The sequence below is a fragment of the Lithobates pipiens genome, unplaced genomic scaffold, assembly GCF_037356315.1.
Source record: "Lithobates pipiens isolate NorthernLeopardFrog02 unplaced genomic scaffold, aLitPip1_a1.2 Scaffold_16, whole genome shotgun sequence".
NCBI lineage: Eukaryota > Metazoa > Chordata > Amphibia > Anura > Ranidae > Lithobates > Lithobates pipiens.
In genome coordinates, this window is record NW_027507748.1 from 116,962,468 (window position 1) to 116,987,939 (window position 25,472).

Sequence of the window (25,472 nt, forward strand, 5' to 3'; positions counted from 1 at the left end):
GCTACAGCAAGGTTCGCCAACTTTTCAGACCACTAAACTCACAATTTTGAATCCTGCGGACCACTAACATGAATCTTACATGCCTTATATACACACACAAATGCTCGGTTTCTCTGCTCCCCATCCCCTGGATTAGGGGGACGCTGCTGTCTTAGCCCTTGTACACACAGTCGGAGAATCCGTCGGAATGTGTCCTATCGGACTGTGTCGTCGGATAATCCGACTGTGTGGTATGCATCGGACTGATTCCGTCCGAATCTCCGTCGGACCCAATTTTCCAACATGTTGGAAATATTTCCCGACCAACTGGTCCGATCGGACATACTCCGATCATGTGTAGAGAATTTTGATCGGACCAAGTGCCACGCATGCTCAGATCAAATTCCTACATCAAAAGGTATTGGCTACTAGCCTGAACGTAGTCCCATCGTAACGAAATTACGTCATCACATTCTGAATGATCAGATTTTTCGACAACTTAGTCCGACCGTGTGTATGCAACAGTTTCGGACAAGATCCGACAGACAAAATCCGAAGGATTTGGTTGTCGAAATCTCTGACTGTGTGTACAGGGGCTTAGGCCCACTTCATGCAACAAACCCGCTCGGATCCGCTTGTACATTTTTCAGATGGATCTAAGAGGGTCATCTAATCATCTCAGATAAGCAACCAGTGACACCAATTTTTTTGCTATGTCTAAGAGGGGAATTCTTCCCAACGACCACAAATCAAAGGAACATTCTTTTCTGTAGCCATCACATCATTGTCCGATGAGCTTTATGTATAGCACTTAGCAGCGGTTCCCAAAGACAATCAAATTATGGTTTCAAGGTTTCCTCTCTATTCATTTAAAAATAAAAATGAGAAAAGCTGGTGTAGACTGTAAGATATTAGGTGCCTTCTGATATCCACAAATCTTCCTTCTGTGCTTCCCCAAGAAGTAAAATTCTAAAACGTATTATACTACCTTTATCTTGTATTGGCAAAGCCTGACAGGAAAACGATTCCTCTATGCCTTGATGCTGTCAAATATGTATAGAAAGCTCTGAGCAGAGAACAGCATTGCACTTGTTACATAGAATCGTGGGAATACCGGATTAAGTTCATGAAGGGGGTGAATCGAGATCGCAATTTCTAATTGATTAATCGTGCAGCTCTATCATCCATCTATGTTTCCATGCTTTATTTTGCTGAGAAGAAACTTTGAAAAACACACGCCTTGCATTTCTGGTCGTGGCCATCTTAAGTAAGAGCAGATTATTCATGTAGAATTTACTTCATGGAATCAATCTGCCCTTGGCTCAGGCATGCAGGTAGGAGGGTGTGTTTAGCTGAGAAAAAAAAACCTCCTCCCCTCCTGAAAACTCCTGGGATGTATGACATAATTTGCCTAGGCCTGGAGACCAGGAAGTAACTGAAGAAACAAACAAAACACATATATAGGAAAGTGTGTGTATATGTGTATAATATTATATATATATATATATATATATATATATATATATATATATATATATATATATATATATATATATATATATATATATATATATATATATATATATATATATATATTTATATATATATATATTTTACACACACACACACACATATACTTTCATATATTTACTGATGCCAGCAGTACGAGGATTGCAAATCAATGTTGATTCAGAGAGTGCAGTTCTGCTTTAAAGTGATTGTAAACCCTAGAGGAAAAAAAAAAAAAAACCCCACCACACAACCTGCAAGACAAAAGGCATAATAATGAGCTAGTATGCATAGCACATACTAGCTCATTATGAATTGCTGACCCGAGATCGAAGCCCCTGCAGCCGTCCTCGTACCCCACTCCAGCAGCCCGACATTGCTCCCGGAGTTACTTCCTGGTATTGCGAGCTCTGTCAATGGCCGAAGTCACAATGACGTCACTCCCGCGCATGTGCACGGGAGCTGTCGTTAATGGCACAGTCTAAATGAAGCAATGGCACGTATGTGCCGTTGCTTCAGTGCGCACGTGCCAATGACTTCAGGACATGCAAATACAGGGGATATCTCCTTAGCCAGGGATATGCAATTGGCGGACCTCCAGCTGCTGCATATCCCCATCCTAAACCATGCAGGTTTAGGAGATATCCAGTGTAGCTACAGGCAAGCCCAATTATAAACTTACATGCAGCAAAAAGTGTGCTGTAATGGGTTTACAAGCACTTTAGTGTTCAGTGACTTTGATAAACGCATTAATTACATGGTCTTTCTATCAATTGGAGCAGGAAATACACCATCCTATATTATAAATACACTCGTACAGCACATATACTGTACTTTACTCCTGTATTTATAAAAAGCATAAAAGACCAAACATAGCATTTAATGTAATGATGGCTCGTCATTTGCTTACAGTCACCTTTCCTCTTGTGTGTACAATTTTATGTCTATACCACACTTGTACAGAGACACGCTGGAGAACCAAAACAGGGTAATCTACAGGGAGCAGGGAGGAAATCCACACAAAGACACAAAATACCAATCCCATGCAAACCTCATCCTGATGGGAAGCAATGCAAAGCAATAACAATAACCACTAAGCCATGCAAACTACCTGCTATGGTCTCACAAGAGCCAGACACTATGCATGTCAGCACCATCTTCCTAAGAAGACTTCCAGAAACAAGGCTGACATATCGTAAATATTGCCCCATATCAAATGCCGTCCTACCATTTCTACCCAACCCCAAATCAGTGGCTATTATAAGAAGAGTTAGACTCTTAAATCACTGGGTTGGACAAATTCAGAAGGCCAGGTAGCCAATGCCACCAAATGACTGCTGGTCCATTTGGAGCCTCTACTATCATCAGTGAGGACATGTTCTCTGCTTAATGCCATTGCTTGCTGAAACTGAGCCGTTTCCTAACCTCACCACATTCTCTACAGCCATTAGCCGAAGAAACGTAGATTATTAATGAATGGCTGACTGCCTCTGAAAATTTCATGCATGCCACTTTCTATTTCAAGTGTGACCAGAGAGATGCAGAAAACATACAAGAGAAGATGGTAAAGTGGCACAAAACTCACATTTTTTATGAAATAAAATAAATACAATAAGTTTAAAACTAAGTAGAATGTACATTCTTCTCTACCTTTGTGTCATCTCTCAAATACAAGCTTTTTGTTCTACTATTCATAGACTTCCTGTTCTAGGGTGGCTACATTTGTTCTCCATTCCCACTTTGTATGTGAATGTAGCCACCCTCTCCTGCTCATCCCAGAGATGGACTACATATCTACCTGCAGACATATTCAGGTCTATGGGAATAGTACACAGAGCGGAGCATGAGACCAGAACTACTGGCACTGCTCGCTCTATACTAGTTGTAGTGTAGAGGTACATCAGTGGAGGACAAGGAGTCAGCATAGGATAAACTAAAAAAAAATTATGGGAATTTTTTTATATATAATTTTTTTTTTTTTTTTTTTAAATCATACTTGCCTAGCTTGATGTCACCCACTGGCTTTAATACTGAGAACTAAGCAATCAGACACCACCCATCGCTCAGTTCTCAGAGCTCCATGAGCAGAGATCTGGTGACTGTCAATCCCCCCCTATGCTCATGGCTTTCACATTGAATGAAAAAAAAAAAAAAAACTAATAATGTGTACCCAGCCCAATCAGCGGGCTGTACAAATAATAAAAAATAAAAACTGATTCCCACACCTACACAATGGAGGTGGAGGTGAATGCAGGCATTCCCCTACCACTGTGCTATTGTATTCTGACAACAGAGACTACTCCGCTGTCAGAATGCACTGATCATAGCAGCAGCCAATGGGGTGCAGCCGCTGATCGATGAAGGTTTTCAAGCAGGACCCATAGGCTTCTGTAGAACAGGGAGAGCGCCAAACAGATCAATATTCAGATGGTGCCTGCTGCTCCAGCTGAATTTCAATCCATATGTATCCAGCTTTTTCCTGGGGTGATTTGCATGCCTCTGGATAGCCCCTCCAATGTTAAAACTCAATATCTGTAAAAAGGTCAGACAGCCAGAGGCAATAGAAAGGAGCAAAATTATGACAACAGAATATTTTCTCTTTTTTCACAAATGACTGGCAATAGGCAATTGTAAAAGCCATTCAACTTTCCCTATAGATTCTACAAATCTATAGTTTATAGAGATGCCTTAAAGATAAATCCCAGGATAAGATTACATTTCACCCCCCCCCCCCCCCCCCAATACTTTGCTTTCCTCTCCGTAATAAAAAAAAATAAAAATTTTTGTTTGAATCAATTACATTCATTTTGTGAAATGTTTTATTGAAAAAGTCCCTTGACATCAGCTTTAAAAAAAAAGAAAAAAAAAATGCAAAGATGCAAAGATGCCCTGCCACCAGCAGGAAAGCGGAGGCAGGCACTAACGCAACTTCCTATGCAAACGCATAATCTGGCGATTGCATGGATGAAGAGATAGACCTGGAACAGACCGGGAGTCTCTTCGCTGTCAATTAACACTTACTGAAGGACAGATTGGGAACATAAGCAGCCCTGGTCCTCCCATTATGTCGCTGCTCATAGAAGAAAAAGACATGATTGCTGGTCAAGGACTAGAGAGGACATTGAAGCAACCGTTCCTATGAAAAAAAGAATCGGGGTGAGTGAGCCCTGGAAATGAGACTATGAGCAGGGAATCCTGAAAATGGTCTGTAGCAGAGATATGCAATTAGCGGACCTCCAGCTGTTCCAAAACTACAAGTCCCATCATGCCTCCGCCTATGGGTGTAATGATTGTGGCTGTCAGAGTCTTGCTATGCCTCATGGGACTTGTAGTTTTGCAACAGCTGGAGGTCAGCTAATTGCAAATGCCTAGTCTATAGAATACAAGAATGGGAAGCAAGCTAAGATATTTCATTTACATTTTTGCCTGGCGTAAAGCTTTAGGTATAATGCCATCTATCAACATTACAAATTCTCATTCCATACAATGCACCATGCACTCACTAAAAACAAATGATTCCGCTACAAATGGCTAGATTCAGTAGACGTTCTCAGGAGATTGTAGGAATTTGTTTTCATGAAAGTGGAAGAAGAAACAGCCAGTCTGATCTCCAACACATCTTGCTGTTACAGGTTATGACTAGTCAGGTCACATGACACTACAAAATAGGGCGGGTGAATATATTATGACCGAAGAAGCTGAAAGGGTTTTTGGAGCAGTTTATTAATATAAAAAGAACTTTAGCGCCTAAATAGCAAAATATATACACTGTATATTGCAGGTTCCACTTAGCCTTAAGGGTAACTGGTAAACTATTTGCAGACATGTTTGACCGCTAGAGGGAAAGGTTTCACAGAGGCCATATATTGCTGTGAAATAAATTAAAAAGGACATTTTGCCTAAAGCTTTTATTTATGGGGAGGGGTAGCGGACGGGACCATAGATATATAAAAAATACATTAAAAAAAAAAAAAAAAAAAAAAAAAAAAAGGAAAAAAGGAAAAAAGGAAAAAGGAAAGAGAGAGAGAGCTTACTTCGGGCACCACAAACTTCTCAGGCATCTAAAGGCACTGTTATGTGGAACACTACTGGCTTATCTAGAGAACACTGTGGATTAGCCAAAACATATCCAGCCTAACAGGTCAACTTCTCAAGATTATGGTGCCAAGTGATTTATCTATTTTTACCAAAGTGTGATTGAGTTGAAAATATTGGGGATAAAGCATAGCCCAATAAACATGTAAAGAAACAAAAGTCTGGGTACAATAAAAAAAAATAAAAAAAAAAATAATGGATTTTCCATTAGTTAGCAGTGCCATAGACAGTGCACATGTAGGTCTTTGTATAACGAGAGGATAGCTGGTAGGTGGAAAACAGCATTGGGTGGATTTGGGAGGAAAATGCCTGCCGAAGGCAAAATCAGGTATGAAAACATACATACGTGACTCATGATATATTGAGCTTTCAACAATATTTTCAGGAGAACGAGGCTGAGAAGAAATTATTATAGTAGGCAAGAAGAGGCTAGGATTAGAAGATGAGAAGTTAGAACCAACCCCAAGGGTGGCTTTACATTGCAGAATCGTGCAGGTTAGCTGCACTTTTCCATAGACTTCTATGGAAATCCTGCAATTTTGGTGGAGTTAGTGAAGGTGCACCAAAGATGCAGCATGCAAGAGATTTGGTGCACCTTCCAAAAAACGCGGAATCTCAGTCTAAGGGAAAGCACAGCTAACCCTAACAAAAACCACAAGGTAATGTAAAGCCATCCTAAGAGATCAAAAATCAAGAGAGAAGATCAGACCCCTTCTAGAATTATAGGCAGACTTGATGGAAGTTCCATGTTAGTCTGTGGGTGGGCGGATGTGAATGAACTTGTGTCCGTTTACATCCGATTACCTCCAATTCGGTCAAGATCTGGGGAGAAAAAAAAAAAAAAAAAAAAAAAGGCCTGTGTCCCTTTCCACATATTCAAATCAAAAATAATAGCTCTAGGGTAGCCTGATGTAAACAGACGAGTCCATTTACATCCAGCTGCCCACAGATTCAGATCTAACTGGAGTTCAGAAAGCTTTTCGGTTCTTAAAAAGTCTGTTTACATCCAGCAGCCCAAAAATCTAACATGGGTCCAGAAAGTTCAGATTTAACAATGCAGAAGGAAAAAAAAAAAAAAAAGATAAATAAAAAAAAAATAAAAACACACACACACTGAATGGACATCATAAAAGTGGCATCCATTCCATTCTGCTCAGATACAAGCAGAAGATCTGTTCCTGGATCCCCTGCTGACCGGACACAAAAATAAAGGGAAAAAGACCAAAACAAGACGCATAGGAGAAATAAAAGTTATGTAACAAAGGGGTGGGGGTGATCGGATAAAAAGAAAGCAAAAAGGGAGAAAGGGAAAAAAAGGTAGGAAGGGGTCCCCCCAGGGACTATCAGGAAGAGGGAAGTCAAAAGGTTGGAGGGTAAGGACCACAAGGTGTGAGGAATGAGTGGGGAATAATTAGGCCATGGCTGTCAAATCAAAAAGGAATCCGAGTGTTATTCTGTATGACAATTTATTTGTCATCGTGGGAATACCTCTGTAGCACCCACTAGCATAGGCTTTTTGCTAGGGAAACAGTCAGCACGGGTAAATTTAGGCAGGCCTATGCGTTAGGCTAGGCCTGTTTGTTTTGATCTGGGGGCAGGGAGTGGTTAGTTTAGCAGTGGGTGTGACCATGTGTACTATTTCTGAGGAGCCTCCCCTGCTTCCAGTGAGAAAGTCCTGGAAGAGGGGCAGGGGCTAAACCTGAAGTGGCAGGCAGCTCATGTGAGGAGCCCTGACCAATCCCCAACTGGAATTGGCAGAGGGCAAGCCTCCCATATAAGTTGAGGTAACAGACAAACACACAGTGTGGGGGGGGGGGGCTTGGTCGGGGGTGGTGTCAACCGGCAGAAGTAGAGAATGAAGAACTAGACCGCAGCAAGTGGGTTGCGCCGATTGCAGGAGGCCCGGGAAAACTGTGAGGGAACTTCACCCTTACACGGTCGTGGTTGAAGTCTTCATAGTTACACGGTCATTGATGAGGAATTCCTGAAGCAGAGGGGCAGGAGAAGCTGTCGGTACGTAACGTCCGGTGAAGTTCTTCATCATGGACTCAGGGCAGAAGGTCAGTGAGTGTACCACAGTGGAGGGCTGAATGTGGAGACATGCCAGGAAGTCTGTTAGGGAACTTTACACGGTCATTGATGAGGAGTCCTGGATCATAGATTGTGGGGGAATAGTGTCAAAATCGATGCAGCCCAAGGGCGCAGGATTTGCAAGCTGGGCTAGCTGGGAGCAGTAGTCCAGCGTTCAGCACATGCTATTAAACTTCTAGGCCTCCGGGGAGAGGTACTACAGACCTCTGGCCTAGTAGCAGCAACTAATCAGAGTCAGCTTTAGAGACTATTCAGAGTGGGATCTTTTGCATATAGAAGAAGAGGATGTGATGGGAAACGTAATGTACTACAGAATACGTTTATGCAGGAGGGAATGATTACGCAGAGGAGGGGCAATAATCTGCATGGAGATGCAGGGAAAAGACTGTTTATGTTATACAGATACATAATTTCTTCAGCCAATGTTCTAATTTATAAATATGACGGCAAAGTCATTTGTTCTATGGGCATCCCATATACCCCTTTCCCCAGCCAAGTTATATCCCCCCCAATAAAAAAAATAAAGCAAAAAAGACTGTTCAGTGTCTCAGAGGTGATATATGGAGGTCTAGCAGCAGGGTGATATGGTGGATGTTAGTAACTAGCGGCAACTACATATCTTATAATATTATATATTAAAAATTATTTTACCTTATATACTGCCCGACGGCTGTTAGTCAATCATTCAAGTATATAACAAAACGTCTGTTTTATTATATACATTGATTTTGGATCATACTAATCTCCTTGTCTATACAGTATATTAGAAATATACAAAATACCAATGCAAGAATATGCTGACCAATGACTATCATAAAATACAAGGCTACATGTTGAGTAGGGCATAAATACATCAGTTGGAAAATGCATTAGCAAATCCCAGGGCTCTCATCTGAATTACAAGCACAATCACCCAACGATACAAACAGTATGGAAACCACAGTCGTCAGTGTTACAAAAAGTACATAGCAATACTGTTCCAGGCTGGAAGACACATACGGCCGCACACGTCATTGTACTTTGCATAGAAGCAAGCACAATCGCTAGAATACATACACTTCAAAAAAGGAAGCCTTATGTAAACTAGTTGGTGATTACATTATCTACAAAGCAAAGCACGAAAAAAGCTCATCAAGAGATATTATACAGCAAAGGGCAGAAAACGAGAGCAGGAAGAAATCTTCACTTTTCGCCTCTTGACCAGCGCTAAGCCATTTGGCAACAGCCATTTCCCTTCAAACTGCAAATATTTACAGTAAGCCAACTTAATTAGGACATGCAACAACATAGATGAACAAAGCAGAAGCTTTTAATGAGAATACAAAAGGTCTTTATTTAATACAGAGCAAATACCCAAAGAAAGTAACCAATCAGAAACCAGCATTTCACAGGCCACCTACAAAAAAAGCTTTAGAAAAAGGGATATCCGACTTGTTGGTTGTGTGTGCCACAAAACAGGATGCTTCGTACTATAATTAAAGTGTACCCCAATAATGAAGGGTGCAAAAAAAAAAAAATGCCTGCCATGCCCCTCTCACACAGGTGATCCAATCAGATGAGTCTGCCAGTTTTTCAGGCAGATCTGATAAGCTGAGTTAACCTTCAGCTAAAATGCACGGCAAATTCACTCCATGTGTGACCAGCAGCAGCTGTCAGAGGTGGCCAATATGCTCAATGTACAAACCAATGGTCAAAGGCACCACTGTTAACATGTAACTGCTCTACTGGAGAGCTACAGTGGCCAAACCAGGGGTCTCAAACTGGCAGCCCTCCAGCTGTTGCGAAACTACAAGCCCCATGATTTATTGCAAGGTTGACAGTTACAAGCATGACTCCCACATGCAGAGGCATGATGGGACTTAGTTTTGCAACAGCTGGAGAGCCGCCAGTTTGAGACCCCTGGGCTAAACAATGTCTAGCATCCGATTCTGGGTGTGATGGACGCTTGGTTCCTCACTGTGGTTTCAGGAACCACCCCCTAATGTCACTACATGACTTTCCCCCCCCCCATGGATCATAGGAATGCAGTTAGTTCTGCACTCGTCATCTGTTTTCAGCCAACAGTGAGCTGATGCCTGCTGTTGGATGATGTCACAGATTCGGTCCAGGCTCCAGAAAGATCCCAACCATATCCACCCAGAATAAAAAGTGAGACCCCCCCACTAAAGGTGAGCAAGATCAGCCTAATGGACTCCATACATGGATGCCCGACCTGGCTCACCACCATAATATATGTATTCCAAGAAGAAACTGCAGCACACCACAGGCAGTCTTTGTATAATTTATTGTAAAAATCTTCAAACACAAGTGGGACAACCAGGACACAAAGATGATGTTGCTAGTTGACACGTTTCACACAAACTGAAGCACAAAGCTTGTGTGAACTAGCAACAGCTTGTTTCACTTTTGTTTGAAGATTTCACAATAAATGGTCCAAAAGATGGCAGAGGTGTGCAACCATTTCTTCTTGGATTACATATCCACCAAGAAGCCTGGAGAGGGACCAGGCTCAGCCGCTTGGCAATCCATGGAGAGTCTGAGCCAGGAACCCTTTGCACCCTGCTATACACCCTTTCTAGCAAACTTTGCACAAAAACAGGGGATTTCTGGTTCACAACCATTGCAATACATGCTTAAACTGGTCAACTGCATCAAAGTAATCCCTTTCTGGCCAGTCCCTACTCTGCTCTGCAAAAATAGTATGCTATTTTATATATACACTGCAATTCTGTACTTGCCAAATATGCTGCAGAAATCTCCCTCCACTAAGTCTGGCTGCAGTCAATTTAACTGTGGGCAGCTGAAGCTGCTGCCTGTTCACTTCCTGGATTTACACAGAGGCATATCTCCAGGTTTCATTAGCCCTCTTATGGCTCTACCCCCTCCCTTCCTGGCAAATTGCCAGTGCACAATATCATTAGCCTAGGCTTATTACCAGACAAGAAACAGGAAGTGGGCTGTAAAAAAGTTACTATACAAAGTTAAAAAAAAACAAGTGCAGAAGATTTAATAGATGGAAGGTTGAAAAAATAAAATTACTGAAGGTCCACCTTAATATAATGGCCTCATTAACCAATAGGGTGGGTTTCAAAGGGGGAGGTTGGGTCCAAGTTGGATGGTAAAAATGAAAAAAAAAAAAAAAAAAACGCAAGATCTACCGCAAATATTTCTAAAATGATCCTAGTGCGTAACTTAAAAAAATAAATAAATAAATAAATAAATAAAAAAAAATAAAAAAAAACACTTAACCTTGATGCTAACAGGTGTATTAAAATATTCCCATCCATGCAGAAGCTGGCAGAACAATCCAGCATAACAAAAAAAAAAAAAAAAAAAAAAAATTAATTTTATATAATATGTTTATTCTAACCACTAGAATTTATATGCATGCTTACGTAGGTTTACCTTCGTATACGTAAATTATGGCAGCAGTAAATTCCTCTACAAATGCAGGTTTGCTGTATTTTTTTTTTAATGTCTCTGAACACTTCCCTAACATATAACATACGAATCTAAACACCACAATATGCATGGAAATGGAACACTTCACAGGCACTGAGGCATAGCACGAGTAACATCCACAGGAATGAATCCCAGAGGCATGATGGGATTTGTAGTTTCACCACAGCTGGAGTGCCAAGGCACGGACTTATCCCACAGTTAAGCTTTAAAAAGGCACCTAAATAAGTTATGCATTTATTTCCATTTTTTTTAATGGGTATTTGATCAATATTATATATGACTGGAGATCAGCCAACCCTGCCTGCTATTCTACAAAGAGCTCTAATCTTATGAAAGTGCAGGATGTTAAAGAAAAGCTTGTCGATTACATTAAATAAAACCTTCAGACACTTTTGTGTCATCTCCTTGCAGTAAAATACCAGCTCATATGCAGGCCAGTGTGTGATACCCGAGACCATGTGTCAGTGCCCACCCATCCCACTATATAATGACCATAGAGGGTTTTTATATAAATATTTTTTTTTCTCTCTCTACCACAAATTTTATTACATATCTATATATCTATTTTTTTTTTTTTTTTTTTAATAGACAAAAACCAAGCCGACTCCCCCAGGCACACAAGCAAGGTGGATGGGGGAACCCTCCCTGCTGTACTACTGTTTTCTGACAGTCGGGGCTCCTTTTTTTGCCAGAATACACCAATTGACTGCAGCTGATGTTTAACCACTACAATACAGGGCACTTTCACCCCCTTCCTTCCCAGCCCAATTTTCAGCTTTCAGCGCTCTAGCGCTTTCAGTGAAAATTGCGCGGTCATGCTACACTGTACCCAAATGAAATTGTTATCATTTTGTTCGCACAAATAGAGCTTTATTTTGGTGTTATTTATTCACGACTCCGTTTTATTTTTTTTGCGATATAAGCGCAAAAATGGCGGAAATTTGGAAAAAAAACAATATTTTCTTTTTTCTATTTGAAAAGAAATCCAATAAAATCTAATTTTGTCATAAATTTAAGCCAAAATGTATTCTGCTACATGTTTTTGGTAAAAAAAAATCAGTTAAGTGTATAATAATTGGTTTGTGTGATCACGGACATATGTACGCAAATGATCATGTACATATGTGTGCAGATAATCATTGGGACATGTGATTTTAGTGGGACATATGTGGGGGACATGTTTTTATTATTAGGGACATGTGTTTTTATTATTTGGGGACATGTGTGTTTTGGGGACATGTGTGGGGACTGTGTTTGTACTGTGTGGTGTGTTGTGTGTTTACACTACACTGATGATCAGTGAGTAAAAAGCTGTAAAAAGCAGCCCATACTCACTGATCATCACCTGGCTGCAGCGTTCTGCTCTCCTCTCCTCAGCGGTGACTTCTGTGTGAGGAGAGGAGAGCCGATTGCCTAGCAACCGGCTGTTTGTTTACATCACATGACGGCCGTGATTGGACACGGCCGTCATGTGACCAGGAGGGCCAATCACAGAGCCCTCCTGCCGATCTGAGATGTGCCGTGTCCGGGTGACACGGCGCGCGTGATCCCGCTACTCCTGAAGGACGTTCCTGAACGTCCTATCAGGAGTAGACGGCTCCCACCCGGCCGTATATATGCATTGACCGGGTGGGAAGTGGTTAAATAAAAAACTTTTCCCAACAGTTCTGTTTGACAGAAGTCGATCATTAGATCGACCTCTTGGAAGGGAAACACCCATAGATGGTTTGAGATTTGCCTGCTTCCTGCTGAACTGGCTGGATTTCAGTGAAACTACGTCCAACTTAAAGGATAAGTTCACCTGTTTAAAAAATAAATAAATGCACGTTTTTCAGGAATTTTTATTTTTTTACCTGGAGCCAGGAAAGCCAATTCTTTCCAGATCGCGGGTGGCATGGCATGCATGACTCCTGCAGACTTCTCAGTACATCTGTCTGTTTATACCGCATACTACCAGACAGATAAACACTGACAGAGAATGAATGAACTACCAGAGCAATCAACAGCTTCATGGCATTTCATTAAAACTACAAGCTGACAGCCGCAAACGCCGTCTGGACTTGCAGTTTCCCATTCACAGAGAAGTGTGAATGAATGAATGAATGAATGAATGATGTGGCCAGGCGGTACTTCAACATGTTCCAAATGGTGAACTTATCCTTTAAAGGCACCAGCAATGTAATCCCTACCAGAGGAACTTGACGTACAGGCAGAACCAGCCAGCCTTTAAACAAGCTCATACCTTTTCTCAAAAAACGTAATACAACTGGGGTCCCACATTTGAATCTGCACTATTGGCGTGGATTTGCATGGGGTTTCCTTTGGGTACTCTGGTTTTCTCCCACATTCCAAATGCATGCTCTTGTCCAAAGACCTTAGTATGCATGGGAGGTAGACACCTTAAATTGTAAGCTCCTTGGGGGGCACAGACTGATGTGAATGTGCAAGATATAATATGTTTTATAAATGGTCGGCACTGTATAAATACCTGCAATATTTACATAATCTGTAAAACAATGAACTATCAGTGGAGTGACATCACCACACTTGCTCAATTGCCGCAGTGGAATGGTCACAGTGGTAGATGAAACTTGTAGTCTTTCCATTCACAGATCCATGTGAACAGATCTGTGAATGGATGATGCAGCTGGGTGGAGCCATGCACATCCACACCAAATTCCAAAACAGACAGAAGCACCCTAATATTTAAGTAGGCAGTTAAATTGTCAGTCTTTTTTTTTTTTTTTTCATAAATTAAACATGTTATAATCGCCTGCTCTGTGCAAGAATGGCCTTGATCCTCCTCTTCTTGGGTCGCCCCCACCGGTGATCTTGGCTCTTCCTCTTCTTTGTGTGTCCCCATAGACAGCCATTTGCTATGGAGGCCAATGGTGTCTGCTCACTCCCGAGCGTTGCGTCTATCAAGCCGTGCTCTATAGACACACGCAGCGGGACTTAGTCCCCGCCCACCACTTCCCATAACTGCATTTGATTGACAGCAGCAGGAGACATCTCCTGCTGCTGTTCAAGTACCCGTGTGAAAAGGAAGGATAGAGATTAATAAAATGTTTATCCTAATGCAAGGAATGCATTAAGGTAAAAATGTTTTTAGCTTTAGTATCACTTTAACCAAAGCCGCCAGCTGTCAGAATACAATAGCACAGCAGGGGAGATCCATCCATTCACATCACTTATGGGAATTTGGGGATCTGGCAGGTCTTTTTGTTCAATCCGCTGTCTGAATGAAAAACATTTAAAAAAAAATAAAAAATAATGTTCATGTATGCTTAAGACACAGTTCTTAGCCTTTCCAGGATCACTATACTGTGGGAAAACCACACACATTTATCACGATAAGAAGACAGCGTGCAAAACGAACAAGTCACAAGACTGTTCCAATGATCCCTGAACTAAAATTTCTTGCACAGAAAATACAATGAAAGCATTCTGAGGAATCATCAGAAACTATTTTTATTCTCATACAGCATTACAACTGAAAAACTAAGACATGCAGAGAATTGGCTCTATACCATCCATTGGCCAGAGCCTGGCAATTTTATTCATATGAAATCTCACAATCTTATCTCAGAAAGCCTACAAATCAAAAAGATAAATAAAAAAGGTCATAAAAGTCTACTTTGGTCATAATTTAAGGGAAACGGAACACACACACACACACGATCATGTGACAATCTCACCCCATATATGTAGAAAGCCATTGCACCAGGAGCCATTTACTCAGAGAGGTGACAACTTTATAAGTTTCATCCAACTTTTTTCTTTTTTTTTTATCAATTTTTTTTATACTGCTCAGCAGTCATAGTATACTACAGTCATAGTATACTACACACACTATATTGGAGGAAAGGGAAGCTAAGGTTTAAAAACAAAAATAGTTAAACAATTGCTGCAAAAGCACAATGAGAAGCCTTCCACCGGATACTGAATAGCAGAAGTAAACAAAGAACGTAATGGCCTACCTGCTCTAATGACACATCAGAAAAGAATAAAAATAGATAAGCCAGCACTGGATGTCACTACGCCTCAGACATCAATGGGAAATTGCCTGACATGCGTGCATAGTCAGGGGAATAGGAGAGATCTGAGTATTCTGGTATGAACACAATACATATACAGCCGTGGTCAAAAGTTTTGAGAATGACACAAATATTAACTTTCACAAAGTCTGCTGCCTCCGTTTTTAATGATGGCAATTTGCATATACTGCAGAATGTTATGAAGAGTGATCAGATGAACTCCAATTAATTGCAAAGTTCCCCCATGAAAATTAACTAAAATCCCATAAAAAAACATTTCCACTGCATTTGTGAAGAAGGCTTCCGGGCACCCAAGAAAGTCCAGCAAGCGACGGGACCATCTCCTACAGTTGATTCAGTTATGGGATCAGGGCACCACCAGTGCAGAGCTTTCTCAGGAATGGCAGCAGGTAGGTGGGAGTACATCTGAACACACAGTGAAGCAAAGACTTTTGGAGGATGGCCAGGGTGTCAAGAAAAAAGGCAGCAAATAAACCATTTCTCTCCAGGAAAACCGTCAGGGACAGACTGATATTGGAATTGGACTGCTGAGGACTGAGGCAAGTCATTTTCTCTGCACAATCCTCTTTTCCATTTTTTGGGGTATTCGGGAAAAAAACCTTGTCCGGAGAAGAAAAAGGTAATCACTACCATGAGTCCTGAGTATGGCCAACAGTAAAGCATCCTGAGATCATTCATGTGTGGGGTTGCTTCTCAGCCAAGGAAGTGGGCTCACTCACAATTTTGCCTAGGAACACAGCAATGAATAAAGAATGGTAAAAAAAAATAAAAAAAAAAATAAAAAAACATCCTCCGAGAGCAACTTCTCCCAACCTATCAAGAACAGAAGAACAGTTTGGTGATGAACAATAGGGGTCATTTACTAAAGGCAAATCCACTTTGCACTACAAGTGCAAAGTGCAATCGCTGCAGATCCGAGTGGGACATGCAAGGCAAATAAAAAACAGCATTTTAGCTTGCACATGATTGGATGATAAAATCAGCAGAGCTTCCACTCATTTCAGATCTACTCCTCAGATTTACAGAGACTGCAATTCCAAGTGCACTTTGCACTTGTAGTGCAAAGTGGATTTGCCTTTCGTAAATAACCCCCAATGTCTTTTCCAGCATGATGGAGCACTTGCCATAAGGCAAAAGTGATAATCAAGCAGCTTGGGGAACATAACATCAACGTTTTGGGTCCATGGCCAGGAAACTCTACAGACCTCAACACCATTGAGAACTTGTGGTCAATCCTCAAGAGACAGGTGAAAAAAAAATAAAAAACACCCCACAAATTCTGACAAATTCCAAGCATTGATTATGCAAGGATGGGCTGCCATCAGTCAGGATGTGGTCCAAAAGTTGATTGACAGCACACCAGGGCGAATCGCAGGGGTCTTGAAAATGAGGTTTAACAATGCAAATATTGACTCTTTGTATAAATTTAATGTAATTATCAATAAAAGCCTTTGACACTTATGAAATGCTTGTAATTATACTGCAGTATACCATAGTAACAGCGGGGAAAAAAAAAAAATAATAAAAAATCTAAAAAACACTCAAGCAGCAGCCTGTGTGAAAATGTATATTTGTGTCACTCAAAACTTTTGGCCATGGCTGTACATTATTATTATTACATACATCTATTAATTTTACATCTGATCATCACAGATTGTGGAAGGCCATATGACTAAAAGAAGGATCGTCTAGCTAGGGCAGTTCAGAAACTAGAATAGAGACTGGATTAGCTGTTAGGGGTGTCAATGACCGTTTCCCTTTTGGACACTTGCAGTGAAGAGTTCCTGAGCACACTTCACTCTGCAGGCCAACAGCGATACAATGTAATCTGATAGAAAACAAGGTCACCACGCTCATTGTGTCAGCCATAAAGTGATTGTAAAGCTTTTTTTTTTTTTTTTAAATAAACAAAACACAAACATACTTACTTCCACTGTGCAATTCATTTTGCAAAGAGTGGCCATGAACCTCGTCTTCTGGGGTCCCCCCCCAATCGGCTGCCGCAGCTACTGCCCACATCAGATAACCCCCTAGGAGAAGCGTTCTCGGGGGGGGAGCTTACCTTGCGGGCACGCTCCCAAGTTCATCATACGGCGTCCATAGCCACCGAATGTACGACTCGGCCCTGCCCCGGGGTCATTGGATTTGACTGACAGCAGCGGGTGCCAATGGCTGCACTGCTATCAATCTAATCAAGAACCGAGAAGCCCGGGCAAAGGAAGAGCACGTCCCTGAAAGATGAAGTTCCAGGGTTCAGGTAAGTAGAACGGAGGGCGGCTGGGGGGGGACCAGTCACAGCCAGATGTTTTTTTTATCTTAATGCATTGGATGCATTAAAGGTGATAAAACAAAGATTTACAACCCCTTTAAAGACAACGCTGTTGAAGGACATTTTAAAGCCTCATTCACACGTGCATTTGGGGGCGACTACAATTTCCTGCAGGAGACTCAGCAGCTGTCAGTGAGCAGCACCATTCAAAGCAATGAGAGGCTGACAGCGCCCGCAGGCACTTGCAGCTGTTGACATGTAAGCAGACATACAGAGATCACATGTGGAAGACGGACCCTGGACACAAAACTCCCCGTTCACAGGTAATCATTGCATGTCCGCTGGCTGCTGTCTCATGCAGGAAACCGTAATTGGCTCCAAACACGCATGTGAATGAGACCTAAACCTGAATTCCGGAATAAGCAAATATTGTCTAAATACAAGAGCCATATGTGTTCTTTAAATCCTGGGGTGCTTTGGGTAGGTCTCTCAAATTTGTGCAGTAATGCAGCTTGAAATTGTCTCTATATGAAGACCAGTCACGACCGCTCTTTTCTCCGTGTGCAGGGTGACTGGTCTTCTATCCACCCCCTCCTGTCGTTTTCTGCAGCAGCCTGTTGTGAGTGGAGCTGCTGGGTTCCTGCCACAGATATGCCTTCTGCACAGGATATGTACAGTACAGTGATGATGTCACTACTACTTTTACAAGATAATGAGGTTTGTAAAGGAATAAAAAAAAAAAAAAAAAAAAAAAACAATTCTATTGACGTAAAATCTTTCACATTATACAGGAAAATAAAAATTTACTGGCTCGTTTTTTTTTGTTTTTAATTCATAAAAAAAAAATTGCATTTGAAAGGGCGTTGCGCAAATACAGGGCGACAAAATATTGCAGCAACCACCATTTTCGAAGTTCTAAGTAATTTTCTAGCAAAAAAATAAAATAAAAAAGGATTTTAACTTGAAACCAACAAACATCAGAAAAGGTTTAGAGGTTAAAGACAATTTTTTTTTTTTTTTTTTTTTAAATAAACAAACATGTTATATTTACCTCCACTGTGCAGCTTATTTGCAGCGTGGCCCCGAACCTGCTCTTCTGGGGCCCCTCGGCAGCTGTCTCAGCTCCTCCCCACAAGAACTAACCACTTTCATGCAAGCTCTCTCGCACGGTGGTTAGTTCTTGCTGGCACGCTTCTGCGATATGGCCAGCGGCTATAGCAGCTCACTGTATCACTCAGTCCCGCCCCCGGCGCACCACGTCATTGGATGTGATTGACACCACTCTAGCCAATCAACGGCCAGGCTGAGCACCAAAGAGGACATCGGGGGCAAACGCAGCAGGTGAACGGGCTCGGGTAAGTAAAACGGGGGGCTGGTATTGTCGTTTGTTTTTTCACCTTAAAGGGGTTGTAAAGGTAAATGATTTTTCACCTTAATGCATTAAGGTGAAAAAACATCTGACACTGCCTGCGCCCCCAGTTTTATTTACGTCACCCCTCGAAAATCCCGCGCTCGCCCCCACCGTCTTTTCTACTGTTCAGCCTGGCCGCTGATTGGCTGGAGTGGATGGATGGAAAGCAGCCATTGGCTCGCGCTGCTGTCAATCACATCCACTGACGCGGAGCGCCGGGGGGGCGGTGCCGTGTAATACAGCGAGCGGCTATAGCCACCGGCTGCATCACGGGAGCGCGCCCACAGGTAGCTCGCATGAACATGAGAAGCACCTGCAGGAGGAAGCCGAGACAGCCACCGAGGGACCCCGGAAGAGCAGGTTCGGGGCCACTCTGTGCAAAACAAGCTGCACAGTGGAGGTAAGTATAACATGTTTGTTATTTAAAAAAATAAAAATAATTCACTTTACAATCCCTTTAATGCATAGGATGCATTAAGGTGAAAAACCGCAAACTTTTATAACCCCTTTAAAAACTTTTCACTTACACACACTGTCTATTCCATTGACAAATTGTTACAATGTTTATACTTAAGTTCAACTGATAAAGAATGTTTTGATTCTTGGCAGACTGCCCAGTTTTTCCTTTCTTTCTTTTGAAGGCTGTGGCTTCAGAAGAGCAGAGAGAGTCCTTTGCATAGAAAGAATTGTGAAAAACTTAAGTCAAGATCGGGATAACGATTCTTGACCATTAATTGTGCAGCTCTACCATGTAGTAGACTGATCCTTAGATGTAGTGGCTGCATTAGTTTTCTTGCTTAGGCATTTTTCTCTCCGTTTTCACCTGGCCAGTAACACACCTCCTGTATTAGAGTGCCCCTACTCTGGATGAAGGATCACAGGGGGCACATTTGAACAGCAGCATTCTCAGTCTGGGGAAGGGTATAGTTAGATGCACTGGTAGATTTAAATAAGACTAAGAAATTGAAGTCAAACTCCTGCTCACACTTTATAGTCAATTACAGCAAACTTTTTGTTTTTTCCCCTTTTGGAATAAAGGTTTTTATTTTTTTTATTTTTTTTATTTTTTTATGAATAAATGAAAGCTGATCATTTTAAGAACCCCTGTCAGTGGTGAATGATTGGTCTCATCCCTGTAAATGATATATTCTGCCAGTGGCAGCAGGTGCTCAATTTTCTTGGGGGGGGCAGCAAGTCAAACACCCCCCCTCCTCCGGCACTCGATTGAACGCTGCATCCCCCACCCTTCCGTTGCACGTTCGATTGCTGCTTCCCTCCACCCGTCACGCTATCGATTGCCGCTTCACTCGCCCGTCAGCCCCGCACTTATCCCATCCAGGATGTGGCTTCTCCTTCCAACTAATCAAGACTTAGGTCCCTTGGCCAATTGGGTCTTAGGACCTGCTTCCTGATTGGTCGGGAGGAGAAACAGGAAGACATTAACGAATATTAATTTGCAAATGTCACACAACTGGGTGGGCTTGGGGCGCAGTGCTCATCCTTTTTTTAAGCCAATTTGAATCTCAAGCTCTAACCATTTTCATAAAAATAAAAAAAAAATACATGTGTCTGGCACCTTGCATGTAGATTATGGGCTGGGCACATGGATTAGGGGGCAGCGCCCCATATGAGTGGCCACCAATGCATTCTGCTAGGGGGCTTATTCTTCTGAAAAACAGAATTACCGGCCAGATCACTAGAAGACAGACTAAAAAAGTAAACTAATTCAGCCATCACATGTAAAAATTGGTAAGTCAAAATATGTTTGCTTTTGGGTTTAACACTTTCTTAAAGCACACCGCCTCTCAAAAGTGAAATTACCGCTCATCTTCCTCACTACCAACCCTAAAGCTGGCCATACATTATACAATTTTCTTATTCAATTTCCTTAAGGTTTAGCTTCAACTACATAGCACAAGGGCCTGCCCGATTGCATGCAAATTGAAACCGTTTAGGTTTGACCTCATATGGTTTTGGTAAGGGCCCTTTCACACGGACATGTCCGTGTACGGGCTCCGCTTTGCTTAGCAAGGGGTCGCTCCGCCGATCCCCGCTGAGTAGGCAGATGACAGGTCCATCTCTGCACACTGTGCAGGGACCGACCTGTCAAAGTGCCGCTCTCCTCTATGGGGGAAAATCGGATGAAGACGAAACGTAGAGTCCATTTTCATCCAATCAGATCAGCCAGACGGAAGGAAAAGTAGGGTTTCCATCCGTCACACTTTAGTGGATCGGAGCAGGTCGGATGTCAGCAGACATGTCACCGCTGACATCCATCGCTCCACAAACCTGTATGGAGCGTCCGTTCAGGTCCGCCAAAAACAAAAAACCTGACAGGTAGACCTGAACGGTCCGGTCCGCCCATGTGAAAGTGGCCTAAATCTAAAAAAAGGAAATTGTATAATGTATGGCCAGCCTAAGACTTTTGAATTGTTTTATACATTTTTTACGAGGCACTAGTACCTTTGACTGGCACCTGCTCCCTCTTCCTCATTTCTCACACAGGCTAGAACACCCCCACTCATCCCGCAGTGACGTATTCCAGGACAGTATCACAGCACTGTGCAACCTTGTGCATGCGCGGTAGGATGGTTGAGATTCAGCAGGAAGTCCCATCTGGCTCCCAAATCAAAAATGGCAGAACTGGGTACCTCCAGCAGTGAGAATTACTAGCTACGTTAAAACACTGGACTCCATGAACTGTACCTGGAGTCAACAGGACTCCAAGTACCTGATTTTTAAAAAGTCAGCAGCTAAAGTATTTGTAGCTGCTGACTATCAATTATCAGGAATAAAAAAAAAAAAAAAAAAAGTAAAGTTCCTCTTTTTGGAAGTGAAGTTCTGGTTTAGGAATCCTCCCAGAACAGGCATTGCTTTGTAAAGCAGATTTGGACAGAAGTTCCTTCTTGTTGGTACCCGATTGGACTATTTTCTAACAAGTAAAAATAAATAAATAAAAATTGTCATATTCACCAGTTCTTTCTAAACAGCAACAAGTATGTCAAGATGGGAAGCTGGTTTATGAATTTTATATTATAAATGCTTTGGCTGTCAACCTTTTTGAATAATGCGGCGCAAGACGTATAAAAACAGGTCGAGTGCACAGAAACAGCTTTTTATTTTTTTAAAAAGGAGTTTATTTTCAAGTAAAGTTAGCCCAGATTTTAAAACAAAAGCACAAAGCTGGCCATAGACCGATCAAAATTTCCGTCAGCGTGTAGACACCCATATGCGACAGAAAGAGATTGTTTTGCCCCATACACACTATCAGATTTTCTGCTGAGTTTTTCCTTCCGGTTTACCAAAACCATGTAGTAGAAGGGCCTGCCTGATTGCATACAAATTGAAACTCCTACGGTTTGACATCATATTATATGATTTTGGTAAATCTGAAGTAAAAACTCAGAAGAAAATCTGATCGTGTGTATGGGGCTTTTGAACGACTTCTGTCGATGTAGAATGTTGGAAATCAATTCTCAATCAGGGGCTGCAGCCGCTGATTGACGTGGGGGGGGAATCCTTAATCTAACTTTTTTGTGTGGATGGGGGGGGGGGACCTTTAAGTTTTCTTTTTTTTTTTAATTCTTCCCACCGGCTAAACAAAAACAATAATCATCTATGGCCAGCTTTATCCTTCAACATCACTGTAAGCAAATGTTACAGAAAACGAGAAAGCAATAAAGCCAGAGTAGAACACAAACAACTGGCAGGCGACTCCCAAGAGGTTCTACAGCAGTTCAAGGTCCTTCAGCAGTCCTCACCGCTGACAAGGAACGCGTTCCCAAATGATTTCTTTGCATATCTGTCATCCCGATTCCATTCACATTGGAAGCAGAGCTTATGTTTGCTATTCTCGCCTCCAACCCAACTGCAATGTCTTAGGCTGAATGTTATCTGAAGTCAAAGTGTTATTTCACCTGTACAGGTGACCTGACCCCTGACCCCCTCCACGGTCCCAGCTGTACTTACCTCCCGCAAGCCACTCCACTGGTCTGAGAATTTGAAATCCCTGCTGCATCCTCTCCTTTCTGCTCAGAGCTGCCAGGAAGGACGAGATGAATTCTAATTGGTTAACACCGTCACATGGATGTCGCAGACCAAACAGAATTCTTCTGGTTCATCCTTGCAACACTGGGCAGAAAGGAGCAAATGCAGTGGGGATTTCAAATTGCTGGACTAGTGGAGCATCTTACGGGAGCACCGACAGGCTCAGGATCCAGGGAGGCAAGTACGGGGGGGGGGGGCGGTAATAGCGGATTTAGGTGACCTTTACATATTTTCTGTAAAGGTGAACTAATCCTTTAAAGAAGAGCTCTGCCTCCAAAACATGAAAAAGAGCAGTAGGCAGATGATCAGTTACAGGCACGGTGCCAAGTGTAGAGAGCAACTGAGCATGTGCAGGGCAGGGTGAGAGTGTCTTAATGGATTTTAAACTGTGAAGGCACTTAGATAGCTATACCTGCAAAAGAGTTCAGCCTGAAGTGATCTGGTAGGACTTTATTCTGACACAAGTTCCAAAAAGACTTCAACCTTTACAGCCATATTAAAGCCTCACAGACCATGGAGCTGTCCAGAGTATGTATATAGGCTGGGATCACCAATCTGTCTAATACTCAATCATTCCAGAGGGCCAATAGTGGTGAAAACCAGTATACACAGACAGATTCACAGATAAACTAGTACACACAGACGGATTTGGTTGTGTTGGATCACAGCCACTGGTACATTGCACCCCTCTGTAGTGACCATGGCTCCATGACACACACCTTGTTTACTGTACAGAGGTCTCCCTGAATCCAGCTAGTTATAAGTCCCGTCACTAAAAGTTACCAATAGGAAATACAGAAATGATCTCTGAAAATGACTAACTGAAATTCTCACATATAGACACTGCCATGTAAACGCATGACAAAAGCTAAAAACGGCCATGGAAAAAAAAAAAAAAAAAAAAAAAACTTAACCAGTAAAAACAGGACCACCAGTATTCAATCAGTCCAGGATATTAGTTAATCCAAAGTCACCCCAGCTGACCAGGGCCAGGCTATAAACTTCATTGTCTTTCAACATGTCAAAGCATACAAGGTCCCCCCACCAAAGTACACAGACAGGCCATAATGCAAGTATGTACCCCGGAGTACACAGAGACAGAATCTGATACATACAAGGCTGTACCCCCCCCCCCCCCCTCCCCTCGGGTGCACAGTGATAGGCCCTGACATACAAGGCTGTACCCTAAATACACAGAGACAAGCCTTACATACAAAGCTGTACCCGGAGTACAGAGACAGGCCCTGACATACACAAGGTGGTACCCCAAAAGTACACAGTGACAGGCCATGACATAGAAGACTGTACCCCGAATACACAGAAACAGTCTCTAACACCTACAAGGCTGTACTCAATGACAGTCCCTAACATATACAAGGCATACCCCCTAAAAAGGTACACAGTGACATGCCCTGATGTAGAAGGCTGTACCCCAAACACACAGAAACAGGCCCCAACACATACAAGGCGTACCCCCTAAAATACAGTGACAGGCCCTGACACACAAGGCTGTACCCCCGGGGTACACAGTGACAGGCCCTGACACATACAAGGCTGTACCCCTGGGGTACACAGAAGGAACAAGCAGCCAAGGAAGGAAGGATGGATGGCGAGCAGACAGCAGCGGCCGCGCATGCGCAGAGAGGCGCCGGTGGCCAGGCAGGAAGAGCTGGCAGTAGCAGACAATGGGAAGGAACACAGGGGACCATGATCATCCTCATCACTCACCGACACACAGGGGCTGGAGGTGGTGCTGGGGGTGGGGGATCTCTGCACCGTAACAAGAGCCATCTAGTAGCCGGAGGATCTCCACCACCGGGCTGTCATTCTTATCCCGGGGAATTAGAATGGAGGGAGCCCGGGCTTCCCGATCCGCCAAAGCCCAACGAGACGGCGGGCTGTGCTGGGTTGTCCCGCCAGGTGACAGTCCGATCACCGTCCCCTCCTCCGCTGCCGCCGCTGAGATCCGCACTGAGAGGAGCGGCGGCAGCTGTACCAGCACTGTGTGTATGTGTGTGTGTGTGTATGGGAGAAGGGAGCATGCGCAGATTGCCAGCCGTCACTTAGCCACACCTACTGCACCCTATCACTGCCAAAGAGCAGATGTGTCATGACCGACCCGATCATGTCCCCGCACACCTCTCACCTGTACGATCACCCCCACACCTCTCACCTGTACGATCGTCCCCCATACCTCTCACTTGTACAATCACACCCAACACCTCTCACCTGTATGATCACCTCCACACCTCTCACCTGTACGATCACCCCCATCCCCCACACCTCTCACCTGTACGATCACCCCCATCCCCCACACCTCTCACCTGTATGATCACCCCCATCCTCCACACCTCTCATCTGTATGATCACCCCTACATCTTTCATCTGTACCATCACCCCCACACCTCTCACCTGTACCATCACCCCCATCCCCCACACCTCTCTCCTGCACGATCACCCCCATCCTCCACACCTCTCACCTGTACGATCATCCCGCACACCTCTCACCTGTATGATCACCCCCATCCTCCACACCTCTCACCTGTACCAT

General features: G+C 42.9%; 1 protein-coding gene across 2 annotated transcripts in view; it reads right to left on the reverse strand.

The window, feature by feature from the left end:
• Positions 1-24,956, reverse strand: part of SSH2 (slingshot protein phosphatase 2) — a 317,108-nt gene extending 292,152 nt beyond the window's left edge. For both annotated transcript variants that reach the window (XM_077480336.1, XM_077480333.1), the window contains exon 1: positions 24,650-24,956. In XM_077480336.1, coding sequence (XP_077336462.1) covers positions 24,650-24,712 — 63 coding nt within the window. In that variant the 5' untranslated portion in view covers positions 24,713-24,956. The remainder of the gene's footprint in view (positions 1-24,649) is intronic.
• Between the last annotated feature and the right edge of the window lie 516 nt (positions 24,957-25,472).